At 41.0% G+C, this 12,108-nt stretch overlaps 1 protein-coding gene across 1 annotated transcript; it reads right to left on the bottom strand.

The window, feature by feature from the left end:
- LOC139136422 (uncharacterized) lies at nucleotides 1-6,369 on the bottom strand. Its single transcript, XM_070704147.1, has 2 exons — nucleotides 4,593-6,369; nucleotides 1-283 (listed from the first exon to the last, which is right to left on the bottom strand). The coding sequence occupies exons 1-2, from the start codon at nucleotides 5,030-5,032 to the stop codon at nucleotides 1-3; spliced, it is 723 nt and encodes a 240-aa protein (XP_070560248.1). The 5' UTR covers nucleotides 5,033-6,369.
- Nucleotides 6,370-12,108: the final 5,739 nt, after the last annotated feature.

Raw genomic sequence — 12,108 nt, 5'->3', positions numbered from 1 at the left:
CTAGAGCACACTAACCGCGCTGTTGTTGCTGTACGGCACCCATGTGTTCCCATTATCTTGCCAGTACCACTTCCACGAGGTAGTGAGGTTACTGTCCATGGCGCTGCTGTGATCGATGGCGTAGGACGGCGTTGAAAGTCGACGGATCCCGACGAACGTCTCTTGGAGGTCCTGAAAGTCCCCTGCCACCTCGGTCCATTTTGTATACCTGGCAAACATACCGTCGAAGTTGACGTTAATCTCGCCAATAGCGTCCATGTCCGGCGGCGGAGCGTTGCAAAATCTGAAACAAACGAGTTTATCAACATTGAGGTAGAAATAAAGATTAGAAGTCCTATGAATTGGAGTATGCGGGTTAAATATATATTTGAGATGCGACGTTCTGTTCAACATCGGAAAAATGAAAACATAACAGGGCAAAATGCACCTGTCTATGATATTTTAAGAGTCTATTTTAACTCCAAATATATTCTTTTCATTTTCATATCTAAAGTATGACGAAGTACAAACTTATAACGGCAATGACAGCACAATGTCCCGTATGGAGCATGCCATGTTATTGTCGACAATTTAATTTTTGTTCCGCATGAAAATGCAGTTATCTGCAATGGATATTACAGATAGAGACTATCATTACCTTGTACGCCAGGTTTTGAACGGTAGTACGATTTTTCAGAGGTAGAACAAAGAAACGTGTTTTACAGAGAGAAGGCAAATGACGGTAAAGTACGCGTGGTGAGAAGGATTTCCTAGGGTAAAACGCGCCGCAGGGGTAGACATTCACAATCTCAAATTTTACAGATACGTTTCTGTTTGTGGGGACTCATTTTGAATCTTATGGAGTAAATTGTGTTTTTCCCGTCTTATTACTGCAAAAATCGAAGATTTCGTATTTTTCCTCGTAGAGCTAAGGCAGGGATGGCGGCCATTTTGAATTTGAAGTATGAGTAAGTGTTTGTCCAGTACCAATGTTTGCACTCTGACACTGGATTTCTATGTTTGATTTTGAAAGAGAATGGTTGGACATTTGAACAGTTTGAACTAACTTAACTAAGAAGATGTGCCTAATGAATTTATGACAACGACTAAAGTTTTCATACAATGTAAAGTTAAAGTGAGAAAAAAACGGAAAGTTTATTATCAGTGTTAGGGACGTATTCGTTGGCTAAGGTGTTTTAACAACTGCTTGGAGTTAGGTGCGGAATAGTGCCCTTTCCTTACGTCCGACATTTTTCTAGACGACATGCCTAACCTATGGGAGCTAAACTTGCCAAAGATCATAAACATGGCTAAAAATAGTCAATCATCGCGTTCTAATTATCGTTACAAATTAGCAGGAATTGCATGTTTGAACGTTCCTCGGTGACTGATTTTTTTTACCAAGAATATATCGGATAGTTACGAAAATTATCGGGTTTTAAGACACGGTTAGCTGTATCACTTTGCATTTTGATTACCAAAAATATAATCCTATATTCGTGGAAATGTTTTGAACTCCTGTTATCGAAGCATATTGATTTCAATCCTTTGTAATTATTTGGTCGATTTAATTCTGGGGATTTACATGCCTGTATATGTGGCCGTCGTGTTTGAGTTGCAACTCGTAAATTATGTAGTTGTTCAAATCTGAGTTACGCATTCAATGTTTGAAAAGCGCTGTTGTCACACGTCAGTAAGGTCAATCAAACAATATTGTGACGCGTGTTTCTGTAACTAAATCCGCCAACCCTAAGCCTAGACATTTTTGTTTTCATTTTTACTTGATTTATTACATGACCTAATCACTTTTACACAAGTTGCATTTGATTTTGACCAACTTTATGAAAGGACTGAGAGGGATAAAGCTAAAGGGGGCCTTTGAGTATCGTTTTAAAGGTCCAATATCAGCTTTCTGAACTTCTAGGAGAAGATAAAACGCAATTCCACACCTTACTGGCCTTCGTATTGTCTGGCCTTCTTTCTGTTGTCCTTGTGAGGCGGGAACTAACCTAGAAGGAACGAAGGAGAACACAGACTTGTACTTGGTCCTTGATTTTATCTCAAAAGAACGGTTCACGGAACGAAACCTCAGGCAAATTTCAGGGCAAGCCTGGAACAGAGTCCGACCAGAACCTGTAGCAGATCTCAAGGGCCTGAAAACTTGGACAGATGTCAGAGTTGTATCAACAGCACTGAATAAAGACCTGGCTGTACAGGACTGTATCCAGTGCTGTGAACTCCTGACCGACATGTGTAAAGAGGGTGTGTCCATGCCCAGAGTCTCTATATATGACCTGCTGCAGGGTCTCAATAATCTTCTAATTTCAGAGTTGTACACACTGGCTTGACTCAGGTCTAACATTTCATAGGATAGCTCTGTATGCAGCCTAATGGATACAGGCAGAAATGCCAGTCACTGTCATATCACTGTGGTCATGTGTATATGCAGTCATGCCCTCGCATTGCGGGACAATCAGCAGCAGGCACAGCCGTGTGACGTCATTGCTGACACCGACCTGTACCACAGAGTAATGCCTGACACTGCATGAAAACCCAATAATTCAGATAAATTCACATTAATGAGTTGCCTGTATTATAGTGTAATACACGTGAATTCACATGAATCCACATGAATACAGGCTTGCTGAATACAAAAAATGGATTCTTGACTGTATTCATCTGTATATGCACTCTTCAGCTAAAATACAGGCAATAATCCATGTTAATACAGTAAGTATTATAGGGTTTTTATGCAGTGTGAGCCTGTCACGTGAGCTGATATTTTTTACTAAGTAGCTTGTAACTTTTGATGATATTTTTCTAACATTTTTGCTTCAATGTTAACGACAATTTTCAACTTCCCAACGCATATTGAGATATACAGTGTTCAGCGTGCAATTTACCCCATGCATTGTCACTACTGCATTGTGAATTATGGTAAGGACAGAGGTTAAAAGTTTAACGGTCACAGTGCATTTTACACGTATACGCTATAGTAATGCTTCAACATGCTTTCTGGAATGGAACAAGAACTGACTTGATATACAAAACTAGTGAAGTAATCATCAAAATAACAGTACTAGCCCTTTCACTGTTTTCGGGTTTTAGATCAATGCCATCCGAGTCAATGTACGTTCTTTGTCTGTTTACAATTGTTGTCGGTAAGGGTATTTATCACGGCCGTTGTATGTTTAGACCCTTAGTAAAGGTCACTTGATAGCCAAATACTGTTGAACGCACGGTCACGTGGTCAGAAATGATAAACTCAGTCTGGTAAAGTACAGAGTTAAACATAAGCTGCCAGCTGACCAAATTCGATACACAGGTAACAGCTGAGGCCAAAAAAAAATTGTGCTGTTCCAATAACATAGTTTTTAAAAATAGGGTAGATAAGTCGGCAGGAATTTTTTTCCAAAATATTTTTATTTTTAAATATGCATTTTTCAGGTGTTCAGGGCTGTCAAACTGGCTACAACATTTCCAGAAAAATGTATCATTCATATGAAAGGGATAAAACATAAAAGACATCTCCGTTCAAGCAAAAATTAAATGCCGAGTAACGAACGCGTGATTTTACAGATTTTTCATTCTTTTTTTATTTGCGTGTTTACGTGGCTTTAAAATGGTTAGGGTCGGCAGGTAAAAAATATGGTAGGTCGGGTTATCGGAACAGCACAATCTTTTTGTTCGCGATCGGCCTGGGATGCGTCTTTTGAGTCCTGGTTTGTTTTAAATAAAATAATTATAGTTACAGTCTGGAGGAACTGTGACAAAGTATGCCCATATAGTCCTTGGCTGTTCAACATTTATAGTTCTTTCCTCGTACTGTCGTGAAATAATAATTTCTTTATGCGAGGACATACAAAATTACATCGTTACATATAAAATAAGACAGGCCAATACGAATGAGTGTTTACTTCTGTGTTGAGATTGAAAATGCGCGAGGAAATGTGTCGTATTTCAATTTGGAAGTTGTTTGATATTTTAAAAGGAGAAACTGCGACAAATTGGCGCGCATGTTTGCATGTTTATGTCGGTGGGTTTGAAGTGACAGTATAGGGAAGTATGTTTTTGAAATACGGCTTCATTCGTCACATTTACAAAGATATTTAGAGATATTGACATTTGATAGGTAAGTATGCCTCGATCGGCTGTGACATAAACTGTACGTGTAACAAGTATTAAGAAATGACGTCACAGAATTGTGATAGTAAATGGTGATCGATAACACAGGTGAAAGGATCATCAATAACTGTAAAATACTAAAGCAGCGAAAACCAACAAATCTAACCGATAGCCCAAGTGAGAGAAACCTTCGTTGACAACCAACAATCAAACATAGAGTCCTCCGTTTTGTTTGCTTTTTTGTATCTTGATCTGCTTAGATAATTTATGATACACAAGCAGAAAAAAATAAACAAAGAACAACATACTGACAAATGCATGAACAAATCCAAATTGATTGATTCAAGTCAGATGAAATGAGCCGACTGTCAGCAAAGGCGAGATCGTCACCATCTGTACATCTGATTTTAGTCAGATTGCAACAAACCCAAACAATACAATCAGAGCAACGACAAAAGACAAACAAACAAGTACCAATGAACCCTCACCTTCCCTGTACGGTTATTCCAGTCTTGGTGACGTCACAGAAGGCTTCTTCCAGCGATGTGTTGACTTCTCCAGTGAATGCCAATGGTTGTACGTCGTCGTCGTAGTCTAACACCCACTGGTACGGCATAGGGCAATGGTGTTTCTCACACCTGCTTCCCTTGCCGCAGCCTGATAGAATGAAGTCGGTACATATCCAGGCGTCTCTGTCATCGACGATGCGAATAGGTTGTCTTCTCCGGGGTTCTTCTGACTGCTGCATTGGCATAAGGAGTGTACTCGGTCCCCCAGCGAAATCCAAACCCCGGAGAGGAGCAGTTGGAGCCGGATATTGAGGGTTTGAAAGTGGGCGTGCTATCGTGGCTACGCTTTGTGGGTCGACGACGTAGCTCTGTCTCTTCGCCTTCCCATCGGACTCCACGAGAATTGTTTTCAGAACCATGTATTCTTTCAGACCCGCGATCTGGTGTTTTCAAGTATAGCCTTTGTGTGACCCGAGTCAAGGTCATGAGTTAAGTCACAGTTTTCACCGCCTGTCATCTTGCAGAACGTCTTCAGGTTGAGGACGTAGCCTTTGCACAGGTGCAATCTCTCACACCCCTCTCCCGCGTTACACCTGCGTCTTACGTAATCATTACAGACAAAGGGCGAGGACAGTCGTATCAGGGAAAGTATCTCTTCATCACTGACGTCATCCAGGTTCAGCTTCTTCAGGTTCTCCTGTGTGACTTTTTCGTCGAAGTTGTGAGCGAATATACATTTATTACCAAACCTGCAGTATCCGGACACGTATTTTTTGCAGACGTGGAGGTACCCGCATGAGACACTGTTACACTTTTTATGAGCTGAGTTGTAAAAAATGCAGACCCGGCTTCTGGTTTCAAGTAGTGACACGATCGTCTGCCCGTCTGCGGTTTCTGCAGACGAGAATCTTGTTGTGTGTTTTTTCAGCCATTTCTGTACATCAACTTCAGGTGGGAAAATCTCTACGTTTGATCTGAGTTCGTCAACAGTTGCCCTGCCTTTGAAGTTCTTCAGAATGTGTTTAAATACGTCTGATTCGGATGGTCCTGGTTGAGAAGTTGTTTCGTCACCTGCGTTTAGTTGTTCTAAGCATGGAGGTAGTCTACTACCTCCATGTTCTAAGCTATCGGCAGCCGGTATACCGGTTCCGGGACGTATTTGTTCTCTCTGCAGATTTACACTCGTCGCTTGTTCAACGGTTAACGGCTGCTTGGAGCCTGTGTGTACTTCCGGCAAGCCGGGGCAAGTAAGGGGGCAATCGTATGGAGCTGAGGCCAATGTGATGATGTTCGTGGGGTCATCAAAGTTACGGGCTCCGGTCCGTTAAAATAACGTGTTCCTGTACTTGGACGTGGCAGAGGTTGCGAAGATCCATTGTAGGATTGGGAAAACCACCGCGCCCTCTTCCTCTGTGACTAAGCAATGCCTTCCCTCGTCGGATATTGCCGTCTTTCCTCCCAACCCCCTTTGGTCGCCGTCTCTGTCTTTCTCTCCTTTGGGTATCTTTTCTGTTACTCATTTCTCTCTCGGCTCTTTGCCTGGTGCATCATCTTTACAAATCGCTGATTGGTTGGGATCGCCGAGGAGAATAGAGCCAAGGACACTTTGATTGTTGGGAGTTGAGATGTCAATCTTGTAGTCATCGAAGATCCTTTTGTTACAGGGCTTGCTAAGTTTGTGTGAAAAGCCACAGGGTTTATCTGTCTGGCAATGGCCCTTAACAAAGTTCTCACACAGATGCAGGTATCTGCAGTCGTCGGCTGACAAGTCTTCTGGTTGTACTTCCAGCAAATTTTTGGAAGGGAATTCCTCGCAAGTTGCAATAGTTCGTCCTTGACGTACTGCCTCAACTGAAGTTCTTCGAGAAGGACCGCGTTCTCGTAGGTGTGAAAGGAGTGAGGTTTCCCACAGGCGCGATTGTCATGGCAACGGCCACTGACGAAATCCCTACAAATGTGCATACCATCACACCATAGGGCAGTACAGCAGATCGGTTCATGGCATAATTTTAGACTAAAGAGCACATCACTGTTGTGGCGTGTGCCAGTTTTGCCCTCGACATCGATTTCTCTCAAGTCACTACTTGTGACATCGCTGTCATCATCATCGCTGTCATCATCATTGCCGTCATCATCATCATCATCATCATCATCATCATCATCATTATCATCATCATTATCATCATCGTCGTCGCCGCTGTCGCCGCCGCCGCCATCATCATTTCCGTCACCGTAGTTATGATTAATGGTACCATCATCTAAAGCCATCACCCGGGCACCATCATCACTGTCATCATCGTTATCATAAACGTCATCACCACAACCACCATCAACGTCACCCTCTGTCATACCATTCGGGGAATTCGTGAATAGGAGTTGCCTATCCGCAGACTTTGTATGCAGCCGCGAACTGGTGCTCTGTGGGCAGTGTTCCTGCCCAGCGTCATCGTCATCGTCACCGGGGCAATATGGCGACGAGCCACGAACCTTTGTAAGGTACGATTCCAAATCTTCGGTATTGTTTGCCGTTGGCTCCATTAGGCTAGCCTACCTTCCGTCTTTTCAACAGTTTTCGTTAAAGTCCCTCTTCTTCCTGACATTAAGACCAATCTCGAAGTGATAGTTTACACGTACCGTACCAGTCGCCGTGTTTACACTAACCACTACTCATGTCGTGTCGGCCGGTTATGAATAAAATGTTCAAATATTAATACGTACAATTTGGAACACGATCGCCAGTTCGTAGATAAGTTACCGAGAAGTCACCCCTCTGCTGGAAGATATGTCGCAAACGGATGAATATGCCCCGACGGTAAGTGTGAAAGGTGTCGCTTCTTGAAGATCGTGCCGCGACACGTTGAGGTAGAAATGTTCGAGGTTGAATCTAGTCGCTTAGTTTGTGTGTTCAAGAGTTAAAGTATAGGTTAATAATCACACATATGATATGACGTCAACGTAAAGGCCGTGTCACCCACTCCATATCAACTACTCTGTCAGCAGGCACGAGACAATTTTGCACCTGGTAGGGGCCCTGCAAGTAGCCAATTTCGAAAAATCGTCAGAAGCAGTGTTTTTAATAAAGAAGCAATTTAGATCCGTTGTGCTCGCATTGGTGCGTCATCTCATGTACTGTTTATGTGATTTTAATTCTGTGTTCTGTTTTAAAGTGAAGTAAAGCAAATGAATTCGTTCAGGGATAAGCCTGATAAGGGCCCTGCCTATTTAAATATAAGTGTAATATTTACATTTTTATGCGGAAAAGGATTTGGAAGTGAAAGCGAACACAGTTCGCAATCGAACTCCAGCTTGGAAACAAATATTTTTCGCTCCGAACCAGACTTGTCTATTCTTGTCTTCTGTCCAGGACAAACGCTGGTCACTACCTAAGCCATGCGAATTATTAAAAAGCCAAGAACCCCACTCATGAAGGAAACTCCTCATCACCCCGTCACCCTTCATTTATCGCTGGTCTTAATATGAGCAGTGCGAGAAGCAGACTGTATCGTAATAAGTTCACACACTAAGACATATTTGTACTGGTATGCTGTCAAACCTCCTGCGCAATACAAACATTCAAACGTGTATGTCTATGATTAATAGCTCGAGTTCTGATCAATATTTGTTTGAGGCGCTAGGCGTAGCCGTTGAACACACTCACACGCATAATAATGTCAAGTTATTTTGATGTATGTGTGTCTATATATATATATATATATATATATATATATATATATATATATATATATATATATATATATATATATATATATATATATATATATATATATACACAAAATATATACAATGTGCCCTCCCGGTTATCACCATAATGGCTTTATGGCAACCTCTGAACTTGGGCACAGAGAGTACGGTTATACATTGTCGAAGATTGAAAATATATAGATTATATATATATATATATATATATATATATATATATATATATATATATATATATATATATATATATATATATATATATATATATATATATATATATATATATATATATATATATATATATACGGGTAGGTAGGTTAAGTTGTACTCGCTGGTTGAGACAGTGCTCGATGCGGTCATTCCGCAGAGCGATTTGTACTTAAGGGTTCAATGACTAGAATGACAAAGTAACTGAGTTGTGACTCTGTGCCTCGCAGAAAAACTCTGCATAATCAACGCAGACAAGAACAGTCTACTCAACAAAAGGTCAGAACGTGTTTCCAAATGTCGCCACGAAAACAAATTTTACTTAATGAACTACTCTTGCGACCCCACCTAGAAAATGGAACTGCCAACTACATACCAACACACCTTCGCCACCTGGGTGCCAACCAACATTCTGTATGCCGGGAGCTAGGATTCTTCAGTTGTCTGATGACCGCATAGAGCGCGAAACTCAGAGTCACAACTCAGTTACTTTGTCACTCCAGTCAACCCTGAAGTCTCTCTCTCTCTCTCTCTCTCTCTCTCTCCTCTCTCTCTCTCTCTCTCTCTCTCTCTCTCTCTCTCTCTCTCTCTCTCTCTCTCTCTCTCTCTCTATATATATATATATATACACACACACACACACACATATATATATACATACACACACACATATATATATGTATATATATATATATATATATATATATATATATATATATATATATATATATATATATATATATATATATATATATATATATATATATATATATATATATACGGCTTTGTAGGCGGTCCCTTTCTGACCCTGCGCCAAATCTGATTAAAGTCAGATGCAGAGATGTTGGCCTGTCCAACTTTGCTTCTTTTCACAACTATACAGCCTGGCTATAGCTCAGTTATTGAACCACGCTTTTGAAGGCTGGGGTTTGGACTGCGATGTCTTCGCTGTCATATGACTTGGCGCCGTATATTATGAGTTCTAGTCCAGTCCAGAATTTACCTATTTGGAAAGCTGCTGCCATGTCTGTCTCCTCTCTCTACAGCAAGAAAGAAGTAAAGGTGGACATGGTGCCATCTTCACATCAGATTTTCTTTGCCACGTGTGATGTAGACTGCGCTAGGACCAAGGTCACCACTATTCACCGAATTTAAGCTAATAATACATCAAAATCTTCCACGAAAATGTCACATCACAAAGACTTCTGAAGTTCGTTCACCCCGACTCCCCCCCCCCGGTGCAACTTGATAATTAACTTTATGCAAATAAGTACTCTTCACCTGTCTACTATAGTTTTTGGTTCTGCCATAACGAAAACAAGTTGCTGTGCTACACAGGTACCGCAAACGAAGCTGTTCCTGCAAAAAAGGTGTTCCTGCGCAGTTTTTCAACGTGCGGGCTAATTTAAAAGCTAATCTGTGGGTGGGGAGAAAAGTCAATATACAGGGGGCGAGGATATAATATTTGGCAGTGTGTACCGGAAAACACGTTTAAAAAATATAATGTCATATAATAATCAAAAGCGGGTGGGAATTTCAATAATTGGGAGAGGGCAGTGGGGAGCTTGAACTGTTCTACTGAGTGGGGAGTTTGCAGACCATAGATGCTGGAGAGCAGTGGGCATCATAATTCCGTGGGAGGGCATATTTTCCGCATACGGCCAGAGGAAGGGAAGTTACCAACAGGTCTACTTTCCCCTCCAAATTTTAGGTCAGAAATATGTTAAACCAACATATTTGGTGATGATTTTGTGAAATTGAGGAAATTTACCAGTTGGGGGCACCTAACTATACCACTGACTGACACTACAACCCCTCTCTCTCTCTCTCTCTCTCTCTCTCTCTCTCTCTCTCTCTCTCTCTCTCTCTCTCTCTCTCTCTCTCTCACCCCCCTTGCGACTCACATGAAACATAAAAAGTCACGGTGACAAAACATCATACCGGAGATATCATTATAGAGACTTATTTATTGATAAAGATAATCGCAAAATCTTCATTTATTGGAGTCCTATTTCAAACGCCCATTTTCTGATTGTGATGCTCTCCACCCCACCCCGCCCTGAAAACACAAGTCGAATTATCTTTACAAAACTTTAAAACACCTAAAATATTGTAAATCATTTTCAATTTACTTTTTTGTCAAGAGTCATTGTAATCAATTCTAAGCGATAGCTGTCGTTATACTGTTTGCTGTCTTTATCTCATATTCTGGTCCTGTAAAGTCCCTTTTCTGGTGATGTTTCCCGCCACATACTATCAATGCACTAGCGGTCTGATCTGACACACACTGGAGGTAGGAATACGTCATGCAGATTGTTATTGTACGAAATAGTCAAATTTGTCAAATACTTTATCCGATAACGCAAACCACAGCAGACAAAGTATCATCTTCTCTCCCATGTTACCAAGACAATCACGGTACAAAGGTGGTGCTTGTCGACTTTGCCTGGATGGGTAAAGTACATGACATCCTTACGACTAGCAGACAACCGTCCATATTAATAAGGTGCTTAAGCTTGTTTACATAGTGTACTGATAAAAAGCACAAGGGCTTGTGAGACTCGGAGCAGAGTATTCATGGAATATAATCGATTGATGATGAAAAATTAACAGCTCCTGAAGCCGTGCAAAACGTTGACCTGCAGCCCATGTATTTACTTCACTGCACCACGGTCCGTGATAGAGGGACCGTGACTGCACCGATGCACAAATTCGAAGACAAAAATATTCCCGTAAGTCGATTGCCCGCCCTCATCATGCCTTAAGTTGGTTGATGGTAACGCTTATCGTCTTCTGAACCGAGGCACCAAATCAACATTCCGTTATTGCCTATTGGTGTTGTGTAATAATGCTTGCTTGTTTCTGATAAAATGTTCTGTCTACTCACTCCAAAATACACACACGTAATTGTAAGTAATATGTATTTCTTTCAGTCACACGTAGTCTTCACCTCAATGAAACGCCAGGATAACATGTAGACCTTTATAAAAACACGTGAACACAAACATAGTTAAAAATAACCAACTTCTGAGGTTTTTTCGGCTGAAATTCCGGATAATAACATGGAAGGGTAGCATAAAGTTAGCATAGGGATGGCGGCCATTTTGAATTTCAAGTATCGGTATGCGTTAGGTTATTAGTTCCTCTTGTATCAAACTTTGCGCGGTAACCCTGATTTTTATTTTATTTTATTTTTATTAATTTTATTTATTGATTAGGTAAGACAATGTTTGAAGATTTCATCATTCCAACTTTTCCCCACACAGAAACTGGGCAGTTTGGATTATTCATACCTATCTTAATCCTACTGTTCGTAATGTTTATGTCGTAAACACATCTATCGCACACTTTTAACACCTTTCCCGGGTTCTTGAACCCGGTTGGTCAAAATTGGCTGTTCTGGCCTTTTTGATCACCCCTCTTAAAATGCTTGGATAGTTGACTTGGAAAACAATTAAAATTAAAAGTTTCATTAGCAATTAAGCCAAACACCGGAAAACTATCTCTGATTGGTCAAAAAGTGTTTAAAAGAGGTCGCAATTGCAGGAGAGCTATCAGTTTGGTCAGA

Source organism: Ptychodera flava, chromosome 7 (genome assembly GCF_041260155.1).
Source record: "Ptychodera flava strain L36383 chromosome 7, AS_Pfla_20210202, whole genome shotgun sequence".
In the NCBI taxonomy this organism is placed as follows: domain Eukaryota; kingdom Metazoa; phylum Hemichordata; class Enteropneusta; family Ptychoderidae; genus Ptychodera; species Ptychodera flava.
Note: the sequence above shows the minus strand (reverse complement) of the source record. Positions and strands in the feature narration are given on the sequence as shown.